The sequence below is a fragment of the Ochlerotatus camptorhynchus genome, unplaced genomic scaffold (genome assembly GCF_037179485.1).
Source record: "Ochlerotatus camptorhynchus isolate MF236.1 unplaced genomic scaffold, CSIRO-AGI_Acam_v1.1 ptg000007l, whole genome shotgun sequence".
In the NCBI taxonomy this organism is placed as follows: Eukaryota; Metazoa; Arthropoda; class Insecta; order Diptera; family Culicidae; genus Ochlerotatus; species Ochlerotatus camptorhynchus.
In genome coordinates this window covers 2254693-2281344 of record NW_027040499.1, presented here as the reverse complement: position 1 = coordinate 2281344, position 26652 = coordinate 2254693, and the positions used below count along the sequence as shown (strand labels likewise).

Genomic DNA, 26652 nt, shown 5'->3' with positions numbered 1-26652 from the left:
TTCCTGTTGATAACAAAACAAGTATTCAATTTGATGTCATGCTAAGGATAATGAAAACAAACCCGCAATAACATATTTTTGAAGAGCAAATGTACAGCAAAATAAAATCAAAATTTATTATCATATTTGTCAATTGCATAAACTGAAATCAAATTAGGATTTCAGTTTGATGTTGATATCAAAACTTGATTTCAATTTGCTGTCATTTCGATGCTGGACTTTGCTCGGGTTACCCACCATGATGACGGGTGTGATCCAATAAACCTCCTATCTCGTTCCTCGCATATCAGCAAGGGCTCCATAGCGCCCACCTTTGTAAGGGAGTCCATTGAATGACACATCAGAAAGTGTGCTAGTGTGATATGTTCAAATACAACTACAAGAAGCAATCACTTCCAAAAAAAAAACCATCATTTTCCACCGTAAATTCTTCTTTTTCGACTGGTGCTATTAATGGTACATGAAGCAAATCGGAACTTCAGTTCTGCAGTGATATAAAAATCACTTGCCGTCCCAAAACAGACCATCGTAAATCTGAGCAGAAATTTGTTCCAACCATTTATATCAATAGCAATATTCTCCGATTCGACGCTTGGATGCGAGCCAGATTGTGTGTAATCGGATTACAAGATTTACCTCGTCAAAACGACGACCACCGAACGGCAAGCTATGTATATATGTTAGTAAGTAATGGGCAAATAAATACGCACAACGTTGATCGTTATCCACCGACAGAAATTGCTTTGGCAAAAGCAAATACGTTCTCGCCAGGCCCAACCGCAGTCAACAGTCGAACTATGTACCTATAATTTACTATGGTTTGGCAGTAAAACCGGTAATGAAATGAGCAGCACATTCAAAGTGGTGCATAAATTTCGCTTTATGGCACACTTGGGAGTTTCGCCGAGTGTCACAGATGGAAAACTGAACGATTTCCTATCACCAGGTTTGGGCTTTTACTGGCAATATACTAGTAAAAGATGGTCCGTTTAATCGAAAGAAAATCGTGACGTAAGCACCCTCCTTCCACTGGCAATTGAAAACAAGGATTTTCACAGATTTATGATAGCTGTAATTAAATTTCAAAGCGAAAATGACAATCCTTTCACCGCAAGTGTAATGTTTCTTTGAAGCCATTAACGGATGGTGACAATTTTACGGTTTTTGGTTTTTTATCTTTTTGTAGACTCTTTCTTCGCCAGCAAATTCAGCGAATTGCCGGATGAGCGCTTTGAATAAACGTTCATCGACAACGCTCAACAAGCAGAGCAATTAATTTTCGTCAGCTTGACATTCTAACCCGTATTTGACTCCTGTTATATGTCGTTTGAGGTGGATGACTTCATAGGCGTTGCCGGTGTTCCATGAGGGCTGCTATTCTTTATTTAGACTCGTGCAACAATTTTAGTTCTATTCAAGCTTATTACCCATGGCTACTCCACAACATGATTTTTGGGCACAGACATTTCGATCTACATGCACTTCTCTAATCCAAGGGCCTGGGTTCAATCCCTGTCAGCGCCACTGGGATTTTCTGAAGCATGAAATCTCTGAACGCGCCTTTCTTCGGAAGGAATTAAAGCCGTTGGTCCCCGGTCCATGAGTTTATGGGTCAATAGGTAGAATCCAGGGAGGGGGAGGTAGCTCATCGATTCTTCCGGTTCGCCTCCTAGCATCGTGCCATAAGGTACCAGGCGATAACCAGGGTAGTTGATCGATAGCTCGATGACGTCATTTCGTTGGCGTCTGCAATGAGAAATTCTCATAGCAGGCGTTGACGATGGAACTATCGTGGTAACTCACCGATTACCTGTCGATCTGCCAAATTTGGAAATACGTCTGCATTGAATTGTCTCATATAATAATATTCCGCCCACTATATCACAAGAAATTGCGAGTAGCTGAGTGGAATGGAGATAAGTTAAGCATTGAGTACAGGACCAAGTCTCCCCTAGGTGGTGCCAGAAGATGAGCGCAATAGAATCATCAAGTTGCCATAAGGCACGGAATGAGACTATTTGAATTTTTCAGATATAATCCTAAATAAGACCTAGATTATTTAATACACTAGTAACCTCAACTTCTGTCACAATCTTTCATTGTGACTAATCAACACTCAATGGGTAAAATATCAAATTTGCGGTAAATTTAAAAAAAATGTAACTTGGAGTGTAGAGCGCACTGCCCACTGGACGATTCTGAAGCCTGACCAAGTGAGTGGGTTACGGGTTTATTTGATTGTACGTCATTTCCAAGTTATATATAGATACATTTCATACCATTAGCATTTTGTATTTGAGATAAGACAGAGACAGGATGCGGAGGGCCCGCTTAGGGGGAGCGTAACCCATGTTATGGCTTCCATTTATTAAATAGTTCAGATAGGCTGGAAATGATAGGTTCATGGTGAGAAAATGTACCATATGGTGCCCGTTCACTGATCAAAATTAGATTCAAATCGGCAGGCCCTGCCCTGTAATAAGGGGATTGACGATGATTTGTCAAGTTTCATTTTGCAATTGCATATAATTGTAAGTTTAGGTTTGCTTTTGTAATTGTAAGATAGATAGTTTGGCTCAATTGAAACATTGAGTTGTATAAACTTGACGAATCATACCTCTAAAATAGTAGTAGTTACAGTGCCGCATTATCTAACAACCACTGCCTGCAACTAATGTTGGAGGGGTCAGCAGGGCTGATTACGGATCAAAACTAACATAACTCTAACACTGAAATGATCCCGAAACTAACGCTCATTCATTGCACTTTGTGTCATAAAGTAGTTTTATTTATTTTCCTACTAATCTATCTACACACTTAGTTTTTTCTACCGAGCTCAGCTGTGCGGGTCTCGGCGGGGAGGGTTTCGCTGAGATCTCGGCGGGAGTGACATTTGATTGCTGAGTCTCGGATAATGCCTTTTCTAATAATCTGCCTACGTTTCTTTTCTTTGTTATCTACTTTATCCCCTTTTTATTTTTCTGCTCTTCTTTCCTCTTCTCTTCTTTTGTTTTGTTTGTTTACATATAACTAATACTAATACCTCCTTGTTTTCTCTCTAATTTGTCTACTATGTCCCACCATCACGATGAGAGATGAGCTACCGTACATGGTACACGCTCATATACCCTCCCAAAATAGTATGCCGCAAGTAAGTATATCACAGAGGCAACTAAAGATCCAGAAACAAAAACCGATAACGCTGAAGATAATGAGCTGTGGTGATTTATATGACTATATAGTATTATTTATTTATACTAACCTAAACACAACGTGGGGTGACCCAAATCCAAACGATCACTAACCAAAATAATAGACTTATCTTTTTTCAGCAGGTGTAATTTCGTTTAGTTCTGTTTCTCTCTTTTCAGCAAAACAACAACAAAAAAACCTCTATAACTCTTCTCCATTCTTTTAATCTCCTACTATCCCCTATAAATGTAACGGAAACTAGTGGGACTGTCTGTGCAAACAGAAACAGGCCTGCTAGTGGAAGAAGGTCGTTATGCTATACGGTCTAGCATAGGCCTACGGCCAGGTTTCAGTTGGTACACACTCGCTTAACGGCAGATTGGTTTACAGTGGTCGACCAGGGTGTGTGCTGCTAAATTACAAAATTACAATTCATACATCAGCTTGAATTACGTTGATCGATATTACATTTTTTTTGCTGTGCACTACACCACCGGAGCCAGCAAAGTTCAACAATCCATCGTTGCTTATGCCTTTGTTGTCGTTTGGAACCAGTTTTGCGAGGTAGGCTACGATTGTGCGTATTTCTCGCGTAACTTTTGAAAAGGGCCTATTTGAAGCCTGAAAAATACGTAAAGAGCTAATTGAAACATTGAACGTCGCGTGAAAGTGGAACTTAAAGAAGGCCTAAGTACTTTTTCGTAGTTTTTAGTTTTCGAATTTGAAAGATCGTCTGTTACAGTGGCCTGCTTACTGAGCAGGAAAACGCGGTCCCAGGTCCTTACATATCAAAGAGATTTATGGTAAAATCGCTTGTGTATCGTGTATTTTGCGAAACTCGTTGTTGTCGTTGGTTCCGGGTTTGAATGGATACACAAATTTGAGCAACGGTATTATGTAATATGAGGGGCTCGGTGGCCTTAGAGCAACCGTTTTTGCTTACTGAGCAGAACATCATGTGTCTAATCTCAGGCCCATCCACATTCAAGATTCGTCAATCGTTTTATTTGTTAATATGACTACATGATAATAACAGCAACTCGGTGATTAAAAAGGTGCTCGACTGCCTAGTGGCAAACGTTTTTGCTTACTGAGTAGAAGACCGTGGGTTTAGTCCCAAGCTCCTTCGCGTTATATGATCGTTAGGACATAAATTCAGCTTATCGTTTACCAAAACGAACCCTGCTGCAAACTCAACCCTCTTATCCAACATCCCAGTGATTGCTGGTGGAAGTGCAGAGGTGTTCTCGGCTTCCATCAAAGCGAGTGTCATGTCAACACAATCCTTCCCATTACTTTCTTGACCTGTAGGCGCGGCCGGCGCTGGTATTGCCTAATTTAAGATCACCAGTTTTTACACATTGAGGATGATTGCTAGTCCCAAGCATCGTCTATTGGTTCTCTGTGTAATAACAGCTGATCTGGCAATAACAGAGTAGCAACCGTGGGCGGTCAATCAAGCTCAATAGGTAGAATCCAGGGAGCTGCCTTTCTGACATTGGTAGCATTGGTAATCAGTATGGAAAACAAGATCGACGGAAAACAAATCAAGGAAAAAAACCTGACGTCTTGAAAAAAAGGAAGTGTATGATCATATGTCGTTTTTTATTTAAAATAATTTCTGATCATTCTAGTGTCATGGGTGAAAATGAAAGAGAGTTGATTTAAATTCCAGGACAGCTGAAGAGAAGAGAAACCTGATCAACCTGAAGATTTGAACAATACCGTGAAATAAACTTCCGGAACAACCTTCCCGAAACTCTAGATAAGTTTTTCCCAGGACTGAAGGGAAGTTCTTCCCAGAATTTTAGATAACATTTTTTTTTCAGAATTTCAGAGAATTTTTTCTCAGAACTTCAGGGATGATCTTTGAAGAATATCAAGAAAGCTCTTCCCAGATCTTCAGAGAAGTTCTTCCCAGAACTTTAGGGATGTTCTTCCCAAATCTTCAGAAAAGTCCTTTTCAAATCTACAGTAAAGTTCTTCCCAAAACTCCAGAAAAGTTTTATCCAGAAATTCAGAGATGTTCTTCCCAAAACTTGAGGGAATTTCAATCCAAAACTTGTGAGAAGTTCTTCCCAGGACTTCAAAAAAGTTATTCTCATAACATCAAAAATCCCCTTCTCAGAACTCCAGGGAAGTTCTTTCCAGAACTGCAATGAAGTTAGTAAAAGAAGATTTTCCATGAACTTTAGAGACGTTCTTCTCAAAAACTATAGGAAAGTTGTTACAAAAACTTTGAAGAACGTTTTTTTTTCTTCAGAACGTCAGAAAAATAGTTCCCATTTATTCAGGAAATTCTACCAACCAGTGGAAACTAAAGATTTTAAACTACTGGACTAGCCTATCGGTCCCAATCGTTTAACGTACCCCATTCTAGTCAAAATTGTAGTACTTTACTATTTTTGTTTTGATTTGCTATGAAAGTTTGACAGATAAAATGAGGAATTCGTAGATTTTCCTATGTTTCGTGCATCGATTAGCTTCCCAACTAACATTTTCAGCTCTATAAGCCAACCTTTCCAGCGTTGTGCTGTAAAGTGGCTGAAGCAAAGCTGCAGATACAGCCACATGCAGAAGCTAGCAAAAAAGTTTTAGAGAGCGTTTACTCAACTTTTTCACGACCATTATTCAATTTGTCAGTCGCACTGAATAACATTATCCAATAAACGCTAGTGTAACTTCTATGCAAATATTAATCAACTTTCAACTTCAAAACAAAGCAAATAATATGAATATATTACTCAGTTAATGGCTTCTACACAACCAACCACTCTTGCTGAATAACATAAACATCAAAAAAGCACTCAACAACTAAACAACCTGTACCCTGGACAACCTGTGTTAGCGATACTTGGGAAGCAATTTTACAGTCAACTAGGTTTATTTTAAGACTTGTGCAGTTTTACAGCTTTAAATAAACATGATAAATTCCACCAACAACAAAAAAGCGTAAACAATATTAACCCTGGCGTCAAGAGAAAGCTGTGTAGTAATTATTGGATAATCGGGTAAAGGTTGAGTAAGCGCCTTTCAAGTTCAGCTGTGTAGAAGCGTAAATAGATATGCAATAAGAGCTTGTCCCAACCGTCACAACAGCCATAAGTAGCTGACTAAGTTCGCCAGATTTGCTTGTAAAGATGTTGAGTTAAGGTTTCCTCATATCGTATAACATTTTAATACAGCTTGAGGCTGTATAAATAAAATCGATGCGTTTACATTGCGAAAATTGTTAGTAGGGTTGGGACCGAAGAAAGTACCAGGGCTGAGCCAAAAAGTGGAGCACGTTTCTTTGGGACCTTCTGGGCTTAGGGTTACCTCTATGGTTCTACCTCGACATACTACGAAGTTCGTCCTAGAACTTCAGAATCTTTTTTTTTTTTTCAGAACTCCAGTACAATCTTTCCTTAACTTAAGGGAAGTTTTTCTCAAAACTTAATGAAACTTCTTCCCAGAATTTTAGGGAGTTTCTTCCCTGAACTTTAGGGATGTTCTTCCCAGTACTTTAGGGAAGTTCTTCCAAAAACCTCGGAAAAGTCCTACCTACAAGTTCAGGGGACTACTTCCCAGAACTCGAAAAAGAAGTTCTTTCCAGAACTTTAAAGAAACTCTTCAGGCAGCTTTAAGGGAGTTCTTCTTAGTACATTAGGACATTTTTTCCACAACTTAATGGAAGCTCATCCTATAAATTGAGGAAAGTTCATCCCAGAACTTGAGGAAATTGCTTCTCAAAACTTGAGGAAAATTCTTCTCAAAACTTTAGCGAAGTTCTTCTCAGAACTTCAGCGAAGTTCTTCTCAGAACTTCAGAAACCCAAGCAGCACAAAGTTGCGACAGGATCTTGCAGCAATTTGATTGTGAATAAAATTAGTTACATACAAGTTGCCGTCAGCCAGTGGCGGTGGTGTAGTGGTAAGCGTGACTGCTTTCTCACCCCAATTGGTCTGGGTTCAATCCCAGCCGAGGTCGGTGGGATTTTGCTGAGGCATAAAATTCTCAGGTCACGTCTTCCTTCGGAAGGGAAGTAAAGCCGTTGGTCCCGGCCCATGTATGTTGAATGGGTGCGATATCCTACGCAGCTGCCTTCCTGCACATTCGATTGCCGTCAAAGGATGGCAATCGATTTCCGTCGGTGATTGGCACTACATTGCGGAACAGAGACCGACGTTAAATAAAGCAAAATAAGAAGTTGCCGTCAACCAAGTGTGCTGATAGGGAAACTTATTCGCAGAACTTCAGAAAAGTCCCCTACAATACATTAGAACTTTTTTTACAACATTTAAAGGATTTTGACCTAATCATGCGTGAAAATATCAATTCACATAGTTGGAGCTGCTTAACGTCAAATATCAGACTTAAAATGGTCATTTTATACGATAGACGAGGAGATGAAAGCATAGAGTTGATAGTTCCGTTAGAGTACGGGAGTGTGAAAATTGAATATAGAGAGTAGAAAGCGAGCAAAGGTCAATTTTGAGGAAGGCACGATTTGGGTTGATCATCTTTTTTACCAAGGGGTATCTCTCCCCGCCACCTCTGGCAAAAGGTGATAAAGGAGGGGATTAAATCGGTTCGTGTCTTCCTCAAAATTGACCTTTACTCGCTTTCTGCTCTCTATACATATACAATTTTCACACTGCGCTACACTAATGGAACTATCAAGTCTATCCTGATTAATGTGGGCGTCTTAGTGGAATACCTGTATAATGAGAGAGAGAGAGAGAGAAGGATTAGTATTTTCCATTTAATTCCACTACTTTATTTGCTTATCCTTGACAGATACGCGTATTTCGTCTAAAATGTGCAGACTTCTTCAGTGTCTTGTACTAATACTCGACTGAAAAAAACATCGCATTTACCGAATATATATTAACACAGGTACATTTTCACTTAAGGGGCCTCATAGCCTAGTCAGTAAAGGCACGGTATTACCAAGCCGGAGGCGGCGAGTACGATTCCCGGTGCGGTCGAGGGAATCTTTCGGGTTGGAAATTTTCTCGACTTCCATGGGCATAGAGTATCATTGTGCTTGCCACACAATATACAAATTCATGCATTGGTATTGGCATCGAAAGCTCTCAATTAATAACTGTGGAAGTGCATTTAGAACACTAAGCTGAGAGCACGCAATAAGTTAATATGCGCTAAGCAATAAGCTTGAAATGCGAACAAGAAGAAGAAGAAGACATTTTCCGTTAGAAACTAGGTAAACTTAAATTTAATTTTCTATATTAATATATATTCGGTAAATGCGATGTTTTTCTTCAGTCGAGCATTAGTACAAGACACTGAAGAAATCTGCACATTGTAGACGAAATACGCGTATCTGTCAAGGATAAGCAAATAAAGTAGTGGAATTAAATGGAAAATACTAATCCTTCTCTCTCTCATTATACAGGTATTCCACTAAGACGCCCACATTCATCAGGATTCATCATGGCAACCAAGCCGTCGGAGCCAAATAAATTCATCGGATTGAAGAAAACCATCGCATCGCTTCACAAGGACGTAGCATTTCTGAAGAAATGCCAAAGATATAAGGTTATACCTATATGCCATAGGATTAAGGTACGGACACCCACCCCACCCAGCGTAGTAAAGAGGATGGAAGCAGAGTTCATCAAGAATAGCATCAGACGGCTATATAGCAAACTGGACATGAAGGTTTTGGAATGTTATTATCTACATCTCAAATTGGCCAAGGAGTATCCAATTAAATTCCAGGAGTTTCTGTCTAGGACCAAGGTAGCAGAGGAGTGCGATTAGGATAGGAAGCGGAAGCTGCAGAATAGGAAGCTAAACAGACTACGACAGGAGTCTCAACGGAGACGGGCGACACACCGAACGGGTGAGCAGATCCCATCAACCATCACCACGACGCCGAGGGTTCACTCCATTGATGGGTTGGTTGTCAACCGATCGACGACCGCATTCACGGAAGAACAATTGCCACACCTCAACAAGGGGCTAGGATACGCGGTTACAACCAAGCCAGACGTGGAGCAGATCATCATTGACGTAGAAACAGCGATTACCAAGACGCTTCCAACAACATCACAGAATACGGTTAGGACTATATCGAACATAATCAAGGACGGACAGGAACAAAGTCGCTCCAACGAAAAAGAAATTCGGATTGTAAAGGAGCTAAAAAGTAAAGCAGTATACTACGTGAAGGCAGACAAGGGAAACGCGGTCGTTATCATGGACAAGGACGATTACGATAATCAGATGACAACGAAGATTAACAACGGACCGTATAGACAGCTTCGAGTAGACCCCTTACAGAACATAGTGAAACGCGTGGAGAAAGCACTGAAGGAGTGCAAATCGATATTAGGAGATGGAGCAGGTCGTTTACGGGAACCCAATCCCATTCTACCCAGGATCAAAGGTCTCCCCAAAGTCCACAAACCGGGAAATGAAATGCGAGAGATCGTGTCTGCAGTTGGTTCCCCCACCCACAAACTAGCGAAGTGGCTAGTCAAAGAGTTCCAGAGTATGCCGAATCAGTTCCAGAGTAAAGCAGTTAGTAACACCCAGGAGTTCGCCCAGGAGCTACAATCTTCAGGAGACATCAACGAGATTATGGTATCTTTCGACGTCACAGCTCTTTTTCCCAGCGTACCGGTTCAAGGAAGCGATCAACCATTTGGAGGACTGGCTATTAACCCAAAGAGAGGATGCAGCATGGAGAAACAAGGTTCGGACGTACTTTAAGCTGACCCGCCTTTGTATGGAAGATAGCTACTTCTCTTTCCGAGGTAACTTCTACAAGCAGACGAAAGGAGCCCCAATGGGAAACCCCTTATCCCCCTTCTTGTGTGAACTTTTCATGGCCAACTTGGAGACAATCCTGAAGGAGAAAGGACTATTACCAAACCGTTGGTGGAGGTTTGTTGACGATATCTTCAGCGTAGTTAAACGGGAAGCCCTTCCACAAATTTTAGATGAGATCAACAGAATTCACAAGGATATCAAATTCACTCACAAGGTAGAAAAAGACGGGAAACTCGCATTTCTCGATCTTCTAGTCATCAGGGAATCGTCATCATCTTCCTCGTTTGAATACGAAATTTACAGGAAACCAACAAACACCAAAAGAATTATCCCCTATACTTCCAACCATTCGTTCCAGCAGAAAATGGCCGCCTTTCACCACATGATTCATCGAATGCAGACTCTTCCACTTAGCGATACAGGAAAGATTAAGGAATTACAGTACATCTTCGAAACAGCAAGACTCAACGGATACAAGGAGACCACAATCCAGGCAATCATCGATAAAAAAGCGAGAATTCTACAAAGGACATTATTTACAACCCTCACCGCAGCACCTGAACCATTGAAACGAGTGTCCGTTCCATTTGATCAAGATATTACTTGCAAGCTAAGACCACAGTTAAAACAATTCGGATTAGATTTAGTTTTCACCAGTAGACATAACCAGTTGAAATCATTGTTAGGATCCACTAAATACCCAGTTAATGTTTTAGGTAAAGCAGGTGTATATAAAATAAGCTGTAATCATTGCAACAAAGTATACATAGGACAAACCAAGAGAACTTTAGCAACTAGATTTAAAGAACATATAGCGGAGGTTAATAAGGCCAAAAAGCAAGAGGAAAAAGCCCCAACATATGATTTCAAATCAAAGGTTGCAGAACACATCTTCACAGAGGACCACCAACTAACCGTATCTACACCATGGAAATTGGATGTTGCAGAATGCCTCGAGATCAACAAACAACGTAATTCAACTTTACTCAACAGGGATCAAGGAAACGGACACACATGGCTTTTCAAGTTACTACCTAGGACACATCAACGAGTAAGCAGCGGAGTACCTGTTCCTATAGAAAATTAAATTTAAGTTTACCTAGTTTCTAAGTGAAAATGTACCTGTGTTAATATATATTCGGTAAATGCGATGTTTTTCTTCAGTCGAGTATTAGTACAAGACACTGAAGAAGTCTGCACATTGTAGACGAAATACGCGTATCTGTCAAGGATAAGCAAATAAGGTAGTGGAATTAAATGGAAAATACTAATCCTTCTCTCTCTCTCATTATATCAAGTCTATACTTTCATTAACTCATCTATCGGATAAAATGACCAAGCAGATTACTATAAGAATCCGAAGGATGAAAGAGAAATTTTCCAAGTTGATGTCCAAGCATGATTACCTCAGGTAGGGTTCAAACAAGGATCGAAGAGGAATAATTACATTTTCAGGTAATATTGAGCACTGAGAAGTTCTGTTTATTTTTTTTTAGCTTCAGATAGCGTATCACTTCCTTCAGAGAAAATCAAATAGATCCACGGCAAGAGAGCGCAAAGCGGATTGAAACAAAATACGTTCTTTTTTAGGGCAGTTTTCTAACGAAAAAAAAAAGATACTGCTTGAATAAAAGGTGAGAGTTTATAAAGATAATTCAACGGAACAAGCACTAATTTTTTTATGTATTTCTTGTGTTTGTGCTGGAAAAAGCATCGACAGTTGCTGGCGACTATTTTCACCATGACAATCCCACTTTTTTATGATCATCATTCATGACACCTTTTGAGGCTGACTGTTAGTAGCCTCTTTCTTAACGTGAGCATTCTATATTAAAAAGTAATGAAAAAGTCCCACACGAGCGATCCATCCCTGCACCCTAGTAGTCATATAAACTCTACATTGCGGCAAATTTGTGCTGTTCAAAAATTATGTATTTTAAACAACTCAATTCATCACTGAAACTATTAAACAATGTTGATGGAAATAACTGAACCTAATGGCTGTGGAAACTAACGATTTTAAATTGGCTTACTACTTCACTTGCCTATTGGTACCAAGCAAACGATTAACGTACCCCATTCTTGTCGGAATTCTAATACTAAATTATGTTTGTTTTGGTTCGCTATGAAAGTTTGACAGATAAAATGAGTGGCTCGTGGATTTTCCTATGTTTCTAGGGGTGCATCGATTAGCTTGGGACCGAAGAGACTACCAGAGCTGAGCCAAAAAGTTGAGCACGTTTCTTCGGGACTTTCTGGTCTTAGAGCTACCTCTAGGCTGTACTATAGATGTATCATTTTACGGTACTAGAATTTCAACTAGCATGGGGTACGTTAATCGATTTGCTTGGGACCAATAGGCTAGTCAAGTAGTGAGCCAATTTAAAATCGTTAGTTTCCACCGGTTGGCTGTACCATAGAGGTAACTCTAAGACCAGAAGGTCCAGAAGAAACGAGCTCAACTTTTTGGCTCAGCTCTGGTACTTTCTTCGGTCCCAAGCTAATCGATTCACCCCTCGAAACCTAGGAACACCCCTCATTTTATCTGTCAAACTTTCATAGCGAATCAAAACAAACATAGTGTAGTACTGAAATTAATACTAGAATGGGAAACGTTAATCGTTTGCTTGGGACCAATAGGCTTGTCAAGTAGTGAGCCAATTTCAAATCGATAGCTTCGTATCGATTGTTGGCTGTACTCTGTACGTAGCCTGTTCGTATGATCAAATGTCTTTGTTAATACAGTCAACTTTCGTTCGTTGGGCTAAACCGATAGCTCACATAGTGAAATGCTTTCGTTAGTTGGGTTGAGCTGTCATAGCTGAAAATTGGTTGAGAGATACACCGATTGTTTAAAATCATCTAAGAGGAAGAGGAGACAATAGAGGTACTTTTATGAACCAATTTTCTGTCAAACGCGAGCCAGCGCCTGATTGGTCGGGCGAACGTATAGAAACGCGAGCATTTTTACAGCAGGGAATCTATTTTCTTGTAGGGTTAACGCTCCTATAGTTGCGGTACGTTAGAAGCGTTAGGTTCCTATAGTTGTGTATGGAGACTCCATACACAACTATAGGAACCTAACGCTTCTAACGTACCGCAACTATAGGAGCGTTTCCCCTATATTGACAGTCGACTGCATCCCCCATAATGAAATAGTTTTTGGGTCGTTTCCACGAAAGAAGAAGAAAACGTCAAAGGCAAAAAGAAGCCAGTTGTCTCAGCTTCCTCTTAGATTATTATTAAAATAAATCTAACAACTAACGGGATCCCAACTGAAACGTAGCTTACTTAGGCGAAATTTGACTGTACTGACATGTCTGTATATCTGGCTTTATAGCTCTCTCATAATATTGGCCCCTACGAGACATGCTTCTCTTATCATACCTCCCTACACGTCTGCAAAGACTGTGTAATCAAATCCCGGACCCCTTTGCGGATCGCTTCAGCCGACATGCCCGGAGTAATTAATACGGTTTAATTGTTTCAAAGGAGGCATCGTAAAAGTTTCGGTACTTACCAACAGAGCGGTCGACAGTGGCATCTGCTGCGGTCCTCGGGCATACTCGAGAAAATCCTGCACGGTGCACTGAAAGTTTTTCATATCTCTCGGATCGCACCGATCCAGCGGTGGCCACAGCGTTGGTTCGCCATCGTCGGTCAGCCCATGGTTGCCGAAGGTGGAATAATTTTCACCGATGAATAGACCACCCCCACCAGTCTCGATGGATCGGTTGTTGTCATAGTCGTACAGCGTCAGCCAGCCGGCATCCAGTGGCGTCGATGTGACAGACGGTGGGCCGGTCCCAAAGGTGGTGGTCAGGAGAGCGGTGAGGATGGTGGTGGTGGTGGTGGCGTTAGGCCAGTATGAGACCGTGGCACTACCGTCGTCAAAGTTGTGAAAAGTCATCCTGAACCGACTGGGACTGCGGTTGTAGGCCAGTTAGGACCAAGGATACGGACAGGTGAGACTGTATGTTTGTCTACGACAAGTGCTTCTCAATGAGGTGCCACTTTGCATTGAGATCTGATAGTGACGGCAGCAGCAGCAGCAGTGCTACAACGATGGCGATGGAAGACGAGTCTGGTGGTTCCGACGAAGATGGTGTTGATGGTAGGTATATAAAACATTATCGCTGACTTTATCAGACTGTTGGTGTCGCTTTGAGGTGGTTCAATATTTGCACGTTTAAAGGCTATTAGCCGAAGTGTACACATTTCGTTGCGCTGGTGGTGGAAGGAGAGGGAGAATAGAAAAAGGGAAAATGATTCGGTCTGTCGTAGGGTTGGAATGAAAATGTTTCTATTTTGGAGCATCATGTATGTAGTTTTTGCCGAAAGGTAGAATCCCCGTGTGTGACGAGGGTTTTATGAAAGGTGTCGAACGTGGTATGCAAACTCTCGTTGGAATTGCCAAGTTGGTAGAAGAGAATATCTTATCGATTTGTCTGGGAAACTTTGGAGATTTAGCACGGCGGCTGAGTTGGTGTTTTGTAAATATATGAGGATGATTCCCACCAGCTGGTTCCCAGTTTTATGTTAATCCAAATCAGTGCCAAAGTTTCACCGGGGCGTAATTGCTTTTGTAAACCTTCAATTTATCTCAAATAAAAGTTTACGCCAAATCAACAATGCTCTCATGCAACATTCCTCTACCTGTTGGTGTTATACATTTTACGTGTGAGCTTTTGTTCGCGAGAAATCGACGGCTAAAGCCATTGTTTACAAACGCAATTACGAAATGATGGCACTGAAATGTTGTTTTTTGTTCAAAGTCTGAGACATAGATTGAGAAAACAATATATGTACAGAACAACTTTGTCCAAAATTGCAAAACGACTCGAATTCTGTGCCAACAGTCATTAACATTTTTCTGTAGGCCAAGTACTTCGCGCATACCTACAAGCTCATAAATGGAACATTTAAGAAAATGTCTTTCATAAAGTGGATCTTTTTCTACCATTTCCCAAAAAACTTCATCTTTCATTTATAAAGAAAGACTCCTCATTCATGAATTATTGACTGCTGGTTTCATCAAATATTTATCGGTTATCGCTATAGAATTGAGTAATAGTTTGCAGCCAGGGCTGGAAAGCACACCTCAGAGCGTTAGCAAAGCAACTTTGTGCACGCATCTCACAACACTCGACAAAGAGTATGTGTTTCTCCCATTTACTTCGCACACTCTTTTCCAGCTAATCTGTGAGTCTGTATTCTTTGCAGACTTTGCTTGCCACGACTGCATGCATATGAGATGAAGAAAGGCATAACGAAGAAGAATTTTGTCTTTTTGCTGGGTTTCTCATTTGCAACCCTACACTGAGTGGCGCTCTTTGAAGCGATGGCTACACATTGAGCTTTCGTTATTTCTGGGTGTGTATCTATCTTCTCTTCTCCGCTGCTTTACACTTGCACAGGGTGAAAAACAAGCCAAATTTGTGTTTGCTTGATTCTCACTTTGTATATTTCAGAAAATCAGTACATTGCGCGCATTGAGTAAACAGATAACAGCCCTGATTTGCACCATAAAATCCGACAGATGTCGCCCGCCAAAGTAACATATATACAAAGAATTATGTTGAGTAAACTGCTTTACAACCAAAACCAGTCATACAAAGGTTATATAAACTGTTATTAGAACACGTGTATTGCGTGGGTGGTGGATCAACCAGTTTTGTGGAATGGAGATTTTAGAAAAATCGGCGATTTCTCTTCAAACCCTGCTTCTAACTGATTTGGTTGTTCGACTGGTTGTATGGAGATTTCGTTTTTATGGCTTTCTCAGTCTAGGGTAATCCAAACAGTTAGTTGTGCATTGCCCGACGTTTCGGCCGTTTATTGTGGCCTTTTTCAAGGGTAAAACAGTCTACCGTTTGTCGTAAAATTTTTCTGTTTGTTGCCACGATAAGCGTGTTTAGCTTGAAGGAGCTTCCTGCATGGTGCATTGAGTTCAATATAAATTAACATAGAACACTATATGACGCTACACCGTTCGAAAAATTCATGTAAATTTCTACGAGATATAGCGCACATAAAATTAACGCTAGATTTGGCATAAATTTACGCGATATTTCGTGTAAATTTAAGCGCAATATCCCATTAATTAGCAATATTGTATGCAATCTTGTAAACAATTTCACTGTTTATGTCAAGTATAGCTCAAAATTAAACGAAGGGAGATTTTACGCGATGGTTAAAATTCAGAATTTTTTTCTGTGTTCATGTGTGTCCTATGTCAATTAATATTGAACTTAATGCACAGAACAGGAAGCTCCTCTAAGCTAAACACGCTTATCATGGCAACAAACAAAAAAAAATTGACGACAAACGGTAGACTGTTTTACCCTTGAAAAAGGCCACAATAAACGGCCGAAACATCGGGCAATGCACAACTAACTGTTTGGTTACCCTAGACTGAGAAAGCCATAAAAACGAAAACCCTGCTTCTAACAGTGAGAAAATTTCTACATTTTGTTCTATTAAGTAATAAAGGGTGATACGGTCAAAATTTGGTCAAACGCGTGTAAATCGGTGAAATCGTTTATTTAAAAAATCAAATTAAATTTCTTTTTCAAGTTCAATTAGTATAAAATTCAGGAAAAATATTCAGTTAGGCTTCCGCTTTTCCAAATCCGAATTGCCGGGCCTTACGCTTGACCCCTGCCATCAGATTTTGTACAGCCACCTTGTCCACCTTCTTCACCGCAGAAAGCCAGTTTGCCTTGAATTGCTGCTCGCCCTTAGCAGTTTTTTTGGTCTTCTTTAGGTTCCGCTTGACAATAGCCCAGTATTTCTCAATTGGGCGGAGCTCTGGCGTGTTGGGAGGGTTCTTGTCCTTGGGAACCACCTGCACGTTGTTGGCGGCGTACCACTCCATGGCCTTTTTACCGTAATGGCAAGATGCCAAATCCGGCCAAAACAGTACGGAACAACCGTGTTTCTTCAGGAAAGGCAGCAGACGTTTATTCAAACACTCTTTCACGTAAATTTCTTGGTTGACAGTCCCGGAAGCTATGAAAATGCTGCTTTTCAAGCCACAGGTACAGATGGCTTGCCAAACCAGATATTTCTTTGCGAACTTTGACAGTTTCATGTGCTTGAAAACATCTGCTACCTTTCCCCTTCCTTTTGCCGTATAAAACTCCTGTCCCGGAAGCTGCTTGTAGTCGGCTTTGACGTAGGTTTCGTCGTCCATTACCACGCAGTCAAACTTCGTCAGCATCGTCGTGTACAGCCTCCGGGATCGCGCTTTGGCCGTCGTATTTTGTTTATCATCGCGATTTGGAGTCACTGCCTTCTTGTAAGTCGATAGTCCGGCTCGTTTTTTGGCTCGATGCACGGTTGTAGACGATACACCCAGCTTATTTGCGGCATCTCGAAGAGAGAGGTTAGGGTTTCGCTTGAAACTACCGGCAACTCTCTTTGTCGTCTCAGCGGCTTCCGGTTTTCGATTTCCCCCCGATCCAGACTTCCTGGCTGTCGACAAACGTTCCCCAAACACTTTAATTACATTTGTAACGGTTGATTTGGCAACTTTTAGCGATTTTGCCAACTTTGCGTGCGAGTAGCTCGGATTTTCGCGATGCGCGAGCAAAATTTTGATACGCTGCTCTTCTTGCTTGGACGGCATTTTGACAACTGAAGAGTGAGTTCCAAAATCAAAATAGGAGCAACATTCTACACACACACACCTTCAAAATGAGGGGTGTTCAGGTTTTTTAAATGCAAAATTGAAAGAAATACGTCAAGTTGATATTGACCAAATTTTGACCGTATAACCCTTTAGTGACATTATGTAGATATAATATATTTGATAAATTGCACCATTATTGATATGAAGTGAATTTCGACAGTCGATTTTCCACCAACCCATAAGATTGAAGGCTGCTCTGGGTGTGAGTGCTGCCAGAAGCAGCATGAAACACCTAATTGAGCTTATTTGATTCAGTGAGTGAGAAAATAGAGCTGCAGTCCACTCACCATAACTCGATATTAAAAGAACAATCGAGTTATAGAATTATTGACTTATGAATTCGAAAAATGGTCCAATAATCCATTTAGTAGTTTATCCATAATGTTTATCCGATATAAACAAAAACACGTCAATTCATGATGTAGTTTTTTCGCATTAAAAGTTTTGTTTCATGATAAAATTTCACTGTTTGCCCCAAGATTGCCCTCATATGATTAAATCTTTCATTAGTCATGAGATTTCTGCCACACAACTGGTGCTGCTTCTAGGCTATTTTTGATCAGTTCTCTGGCAGCATGTGGAACATTGCTGAATGTGGCAATATTTCCCTGAGTATTCAATCAGGATGTGGACTCCCTGGAAAATCAGGGGATTCCAGGAATCTCAGGGAATTCCGTTTATGACTCAGGGAATTTCGGGTAAATTTCTTTAAACTCAAGAAAATACTTCTCAATACTCATTCATACCTGCAATAATAATAATAATAATAATGATATCATCAATCATGTAGGAAAGTGAAACAAGTAATTGTTTTAGGAGGCTTGGGGTTTTTAAGTCGAGGAAAACATTATTTGACTTGTAGCATTTTTTAAAGATCAAAGACATAGACCATTTCTTAAAGTTTCTGGGACGTATTTCAAGGTTTCGTACTATTTTGAAGATTTTGGATTTTGCTTTTTTTACCAGAAAAAAATATTCTGGATCATTTATGATCCGACGAATTCCGGACTTATAAATATTATTAATATTCTTAGACCGGAAACAAGGTTTCATACTCCTAAAATTTTAAAATTTTAAATTTAGGTTTTTTAAGGCCCCACTCGTAAAGCCGTATAAAAAAAGCTTTAAAACATTCAATAGATTTCCAGGCATAGAAACGTGTCGACATTGGAGCAATTTGAAAGATTTTGGAGCTTGTTAAAATTTAAATATCCCAAATTAAGAAGAATGTTGAATATCCTGATTTTTAAAATTTTCTCATGATCTTGCAGCTGAATTCCGGACATAAATTTCATCGAAGAGATAGATAAATTTCTACATTTACCAACTATATAGAATTCTTTTTCCCGCTTCCGGATGACAACAGCTCACATTTTTTTTTTAATTTTCTGAACTTCATCTTTAAATTCTATTATGATTGCCTTTAAGACCTCTGTGTTTCCCTGAAGATCTGTAAACCTAGGATCCCCGCGGTTATTGGAATTTCTTTGGCAATTTTTTTTCTCAAGGTCCCAGGACTTCTCTGAAGCTTTTTTTTTAAATTCCCCAAATTTCACCAGATAGCCCTAAAGTTATTAGATCTACCTAAAAGCTCCTGCAGTTTTCCTGAAGCTGAAGGAACTACCTTGTAGTTCTCAAAGCTTCCCTGAAGTGCCTGACGTTGTGTAGAATTTCTTGAAACTTCCCTTATTATTCCGCAGATCGTTCATGAATCTTTTCCTTCCATTCTTCGGAATTTTGTTATAGTTCCTAAGAATTTTCAGAACCAACCTAAATTTCACTAATATTTCGGAAAATTCTTTGCTTTCCCCATTTTCCAGAGTTTTCCGATACTTCCTTGAGGCTTATGAAACTTCCCTTAAAAAACTTAACTCTTAACTTCTCTAGCCTTGCCTGAAGCTTCCATTCCTCCTTGAATTTCCTTAAATTTACAAGAAAGTCTTCCAACATTGAGTACCATCATTTTTTTCTGGTATGCATAGAATTGTCTTGAAAGTCCCGCAATTTTTAGATTTTTTTGAGCCTTCCTGAAATTCTTGAAATTTTTTACCAATCCTCGACACTTCTTGAAAGTTCTTGCAACAATTAAACAAAATTGTTCAGATGTTTTCTGATCTGCCTTGAAATTCTCGCAACAATTCTGAAAATAATGAAACTGCCTAAAAGCTAAAAGCATCACTTTGGACATCCCTGAAGATTTCGGAACTTTTCAAAAGTGTTCGGAAATGCCCTGAGTTTTTTTCCTTGATTTGTTTTCCGTACTGAGTACCAATGCTACCGACGTCAGAAAGACAGCTCCCACACCTGGACCCTACCTATCGACCCATTAACTCACAGACCGGGACCAATGGACCAGGCCTGTTGGGATGAGATGTAATCACGCTTACCACTACACCACCGGCGCCACCTGTGCCCTGAGTTTCTCCGAAAGTTCTCAAAATATGTATGAAATTTTCTCAACTTATCAACCTTCGCTGAAATTCCAAGAACTTCATGAATTTTTTCAAAATTTTACTGAAGCTGCTGAATTAATATAAACTAACCTTTACAGATTGGGGGCTCAGAGCGTAGTAGGACAAACGGTCCATGGACAAATGGTCGAAGGAACAAAAGATATGGATATCTGCACGCAAAAGCTAACCTCACTTTTCGCCATGAGGGTAAAAAAGAAAGCAACGAGCGGAAATCAAAACAAACCCGGCAGAACTGTCAAAATTTGCGGGTGAGGAAAAGGAACGGGGAGCTTCAGGTTAGGATTCGTGAAGTGTTCTATTGTGCTAGGAAAATTCGAGGACATTTCTCGCGTCACTTTTCAAATAGACCACATCTGCCATTTTGAGAAAATCGAGGTTGTTCGACAGATTATTATTTTAACTGTTTAGAGCAATACATTTTGCAACACTATTTTGAATGTAGTGAATAATAACGTTGAAAAATTAGTAGAAACGGTAAAATCACAATTTTACTGTGAATTTCATGCTACAGTATAGAAAAAAAACACATAGGACATTTTGACAAGTCAAATTGTACATCGGACATGTTACATTGGACGATTTTTCTCAATGACATAATCAATGAGTGTTACATTGGACGTTTTGTTCTACATGATACTAGATTCCGTTTCATAGATTTCAGAGTAGAGTACCGAATTTTAGATTGGCCCCGCCTTTAGAAATTGAGCACCAATTATGTTAGGCAGTCCAAATTACCCAAGTAACAATCATGTACCCATCATTTCAAACTGTGCATTGGACAATTTTTGGCCTATGATTATCTTAAATAAATGAAAGTAAATTTGGATGGGTGATTTTGAATCACATACAATAACAGAAGAGCAATAGTTTGTATGGCTTAACTCGATTTGTTTTCATTTGTTACTTAGGACCTTTTGAAAAGTGACGTGAGATTTATCTGAACATTTTAATTCTTTCATAATACTTGTGCCCTTATGTTAAAATAGTGACTTACTAGCTCGCATTGACGACAGCGCTGTGAGTAATTGTGGTTTTAGCGAATGTAAGTGAACGGAACTTAAATTATGCATGAATGCATGGCTCCAATAAAGTTTGCTTACATTTAAACGATTCCAATATACCAATTTTGCTAGTTGCTCTATTCACTATGCTAGTTGGTTTCTGCAAATGAGCTAACAATCGATATATATTTTTTAGAAATAGTGATGCTTGTTTTTCATAAGATAACAGCATCAGAATATTAGACTACCGTTTGACAGTTCACATTGGCTCCCCGTTGGCTGGTGCTGGTTGCTTGAGCTACCAGCAGTGCTGAACAAGCCCGGGCATATATGTAAACCGGGCATAAGCTTCGACGTTGCATGAATGCTTGCCGACATAAACTGTACGGCTCTTGCCCTGCAATATGTTCCGCAGTGATAAGAAACACATTGCGCTACATGTCCAATGTAGACAGAGGGGTTGAGTCGCATATTTGTCTAGGTACGCGGAAAATCAATGCGAAAAATAATCCCCCTTCAAATAGGCAATAACACCATTCGATTCCGCTAACGCAAAGTCGTCGGTTTCCAAGTTACCCACCAATCTCACCAAACGACGACGAACGATCAAATTTCCCCGACGCCACACCACCACCCGGTTCTCTACCTTTCAGCGCAGTCCGTGGAAAATCCCTTGTCACCTTCCCGCTTCCGGATGACAAAAGCTGACATCCATCACTCTTCTTTTTTTCCTCTGTTCTACAAAGTAGCACATTCACTTCGTTTATCCTCAATTTCACTTTACTTCGGCAATTACCGGGCCGCCCCGGGAACGACTGACTGCACTTACACAACTCGGTGACTGGCAACTCTTCGGTCGGTTGTGCCAACTTTTAGGTAACCATCGTGTCGCCACCACCATTAGCGAACCCTTTTCGGAAGATGAGTCGAAGAAAACAAGAGAAGAAACCTTAACACTTTTCAACTTTCCGCACGTCCTTGTCGTGGATTTTACTTTCTCTACGGGAAAACTTCGTGAGGGGCCACTTTTCACCACCGTGATGCACTTTTCATCGACACACTCACAAACAACTCACAGATTGCGGTTGCACTTTCCGGAAGCTTCCGAACCAAGCACTAGAACACGGTTCCAATTTACTTATATTGCATTTTTCACTCCCCTTCTACACAACTTGCGGTTTCTTCTTCGGTGGCTGCTCTGATGTTGCCGCAATAAAAACAGTGATTAGTATTCTGCTACTTTCTGCTTTTGCGATAAATCTGTGTTTACATTTTTCTAATTTATTTTCCTGGGATTTAAGCACGGCGATATGTCACTAGCAGAAGATATTTTCCGTTTTCTGAAATGAAAAGAAATGAAGAAAAATAGTGGTTAGTGAGCTGACTTGATGGAAAGAGGTAGCAAATGGATGCATTATGTGCATAGATAGGTATAATTAAAAGTGCAAATTGCCCTTCATTTGGGATTGTAAATGATGTTCAAGAAAATTAATTGGCCGGTCTGTTCAAATATTACGTAAGATGCGCGCTGTTGTGGCGGCGGTGCGGCGTCAGCTAGCATGTCAATACATCATATCGACGTTCACCTCACGCCACACGACATCAACATGATGTTTTGACATGTTGTATGATGCCATACCTAATGCCTGGTCTAATGGGCTGTCCATATTCCACGGGGTTTTAGGAGATTTTAGTTTCATACAAATCGGAGAACGACGATTCAAAATTTCAATTTTGTTTCGCTACTTTGCCTGGAACTCCTCCATCAGAAGGCTGTTAAAAGTATTCCCAATCTAAAAGGCCACCCTCCAGTTTGATTCATAATCCCAAAAAAATCAGTCTGAGCAAAAAATTGTAAAGATTGATGAGGGTTCCGAGGTGGCGCAAATGGTCTGAAATTTGTATAGAGATTAGTGTGTTGCCCATAAAAGCATGTCAGTCCCATCGGGAAAAACAGCAAGCCGAGAATCACAGTCCGCATCGTGCTCTCTTGCCGTGCAGATCTATTTGCTTTTTGCTTAAGGAAGTGTTACTACTACCTAAAGCTACAACAAATTTAAACAGCACTTTTCAGTGCTCAACCTGTAAAAAAAAAATTCTACCTTGTTCAACTCTTATTCCTCTTCGATCCTTGTTTGGACCCTACCCGAGGTAATCCTTCTTGGATATCGATTTGTAAAATTCCTCTTCGATCCTTCAGATTCTTATAGTAATCTGCTTGGAAGTCGATTTGGATAAAAATTTACTGCCACGCCTGCCACTGCCTAAACGCAAAAGAAAGGGGCAAACTCTTGACCCCCCTTCTGATGAAATTAATTTGAGTAATCAATTTAATTTGCTCACGGATGATGAGAATGACCCATCATCCAAGAAAAATTCTAGTAAACTTTCCCGGCTTAATGCCAAGAAGGAAAAGATTCCCCCTATTGTGATAACCACTTCCGATTTCCATGCTCTTCGCATGGAACATTTGAATCTCGTGAAAGTTAAGTTTTCACTACAAATTGGACGTCGGGCTGAATGCCGTGTATTGGCTGAAACCTTGGACGGATTTAAATGTCTTCTCAAGCATCTTACTGAGAAGAAGCACAATTTTTTTAATTACGACACCAAAACTGAACGTGTGTTCAAGGTTGTCATGAAAGGACTGCCCAGTGGTAAATCCCTGGATCAGATCAAAGATGAACTGGCAAAATTACTAGGAGTTGTGCCACTCCAAGTAATCAAAATGAAAATGAAATCCCGTCCTGGCGATTCGCGCAACGGGATTTCTAATGATTTTTATTTAGTTCACTTCAAGTCTAGTGAACTAAACAACCTTAAGGCCTTAGAAAAAGCTAGCCTTATGCTCCATGTCCGAGTGAAGTGGGAACACTTCAGGAAGACTGGAGGAAATTTCCAAAACCTCACTCAGTGCCGTAAGTGCCAGGGATGGGGTCACGGAACTAAAAATTGCTACATGCCAGCTAAATGCATGAATTGTGGTGATTCCTCTCACGCAAAGGACGACTGTCCTGTGAAGGAAGATCCTAAGAAATTTAAATGTTCAAATTGTGGTGAAAACCACAAATCCAATTTTTGGGAATGTAAGACTCGTAAAGCGATCCTACAATCTCGTTCTAACCGTCAGGTAGGAAACGCTCCACGTTTCCGACCAGGTACAAATTCCTCTGCTGTTAACAACGGTCAGCGAGGAACAAATTCTACATTCGTACCCGTAGGTACAAATATCACCCCTGCTTCAAATATTTCATCTGTACCTACTCCCCTCGCTGCTAACAATGTTCAGCGAGTTAATGGAGCTACCTATGCTGCTATTGCAGCGGGTAGAAATCAAAATACTAACCAACGTTCTAACGGAAATTTTGACAATTTTGACTTAGGAAGCATTACTGCCCCTAAAATGGAATTTCTACAGAATTCATTAATTGACATGATTTCTGATATGCTTAAATCCAACTCCATGTTTGATGCTATTCAAACTGGAGTAAAATTTGCTAATAATATTGTCATGAATTTAAAATTCAGTAATGGATTTTAAAGCTTTAAACATTGTAAATTGGAATGCTCGATCTCTTAAAGATAATGAAGACGAGCTATTTAACTTTTTGAGAGTTCATAACGTGCATTTTGCCGTTATAACTGAAACGTTCCTTAAACCTGACCATAAGGTTAAGAAGGACGCAAATTATTTAATTTATAGAAATGATCGTCTTGATGGACCCTGTGGTGGCGTTGCCATAATTATTCATAGACGAATCAAACATAAAATTCTTTCTTCATTTGAAACCAAAGTTTTTGAAACTTTGGGAGTTTCTGTTGAAACAAAATTTGGACAACTTACGTTTATAGCTGCCTATTTGCCATTCCAATGCATAGGCCAGCAAAGGAATCTGCTCAATGGTGACCTCCAGAAACTTACCCGTCATAGGTCTAAATTCTTCATTATTGGTGATTTTAATGCAAAACACCGCTCATGGAATAATGCTCAAAGCAATTTCAATGGTAATATTCTGTTTGATGATTGTTCTGCAGGTTATTACACTATTCAATATCCAAACAGTCCAACAAGCTATTGATTTGGTCTTAACTGATTGATGTCAACTTTGTAAGCAATTGGTTACCCATGCTGACTTCGGTTCTGATCACTAAAATTTGAAATAATTTCTAATCCCAACAGCTCTATTTTCAATTACCATAGAGCTGATTGGGAGCAATATCGAACATTTATGGAATATAACTTCGATCCAAACATTCCTTTGCAAACTAAAGATGAAATTAATTATGCTCTTGAATCTCTGACTACTTCTATAGTTGAAGCAAGAGCTGCCTCAGTACCAAAATGCGAGGTTAAATTCGATTCAATTATAATAGACGACGATCTTCAGCTCTTGATCCGTCTTAAAAATGTCCGTAGGAGACAATATCAAAGAACACGTGATCCTGCCATGAAAGTTATCGGGCGGGATTTACAAAAACAAATTAAAAAACGATTCTCTGCCCTGAGGAACAAAACTTTTGAAAATAATGTTTCTAAATTAGACCCGAGTTCCAAACCCTTTTGGAAACTCACAAAATTTTGAAAAAACCTCAAAAGCCTATTCCAGCGCTTAAAGAAGGTGGTAAAATTTTGATCACAAATTTGGAAAAATCTCCGAAACTTGCTAAGCATTTCGAGAGTTCCCATAATTTCAGTTTGGGTCTTACTACTCCTATTGAGAATCAGGTTGCTCGGGATTATCTGAATATTTTCTCTCGTGATGATTTGGACGAAGTAAGGTCTATAACCTTGTCTTTCTTGGTAAAATTATTTAACAGATGTTTCCATTTGGCATACTTTCCTGATAAATGGAAAAATGCAAAAGTTGTTCCAATTTTGAAGCCGGATAAAAATCCAGCTGAAGCTTTTAGCTACCGTCCAATAAGTTTGCTTTCTTCAATAAGTAAACTTTTTGAAAAGATAATTTTAAATAGAATGATGCTTCACATCAATACGAACTCAATTTTTGCAGAAGAGCAGTTTGGATTTCGCCATGGCATTCAACTACTCATCAACTCTTAAGAGTTACCAATTTAATTCGTTCAAACAAATCTGAAGGCAACTCAACTGGAGTTGCTCTTCTAGACATAGAAAAAGCATTCGACAGTGTTGGGCATGAAGGTTTGATTGCTAAATTGAAAAAGTTTAATTTTCCACTTTATATTATGAAATTAGTTCAAAATTATTTAACTGACAGAACTCTGCAGGTAAATTATCAAAATTCCAAATCTAATCGACTACCTGTTAGAGCAGGAGTTCCTCAGGGTAGCATTCTTGGGCCTATATTGTATAACATTTTCGCATTTTGCCTCAGGGTTGCCACAAATCTTTGTTCGCTGATGACACAGGCATTTCCGCTAAAGGAAGAAGTCTTCGTGTTATTTGCAGCAGACTCCAGAAAAGTTTAGATATTTTCTCTTCTTATTTACAAAAATGGAAGATTTCTCCCAACGCTTCCAAAACTCAACTTAT

The 26652-nt window shown here is 39.8% G+C and overlaps 1 protein-coding gene across 3 annotated transcripts in view; it reads right to left on the bottom strand.

The window, feature by feature from the left end:
- CapaR (Capability receptor) overlaps nt 1-26652 on the bottom strand; it is a 531594-nt gene that overhangs the window by 410268 nt on the left and 94674 nt on the right. The window contains exons 2-3 of one of the 3 annotated variants that reach the window (XM_065217358.1): nt 21787-22480; nt 13493-14199 (exon numbers count right to left, since the gene is read on the bottom strand). In XM_065217358.1, coding sequence (XP_065073430.1) covers nt 13493-13882 — 390 coding nt within the window. In that variant the 5' untranslated portion in view covers nt 13883-14199; nt 21787-22480. The remainder of the gene's footprint in view (nt 1-13492; nt 14200-21786; nt 22481-26652) is intronic. The other 2 variants (XM_065217375.1, XM_065217367.1) reach the window with 2 other exon arrangements.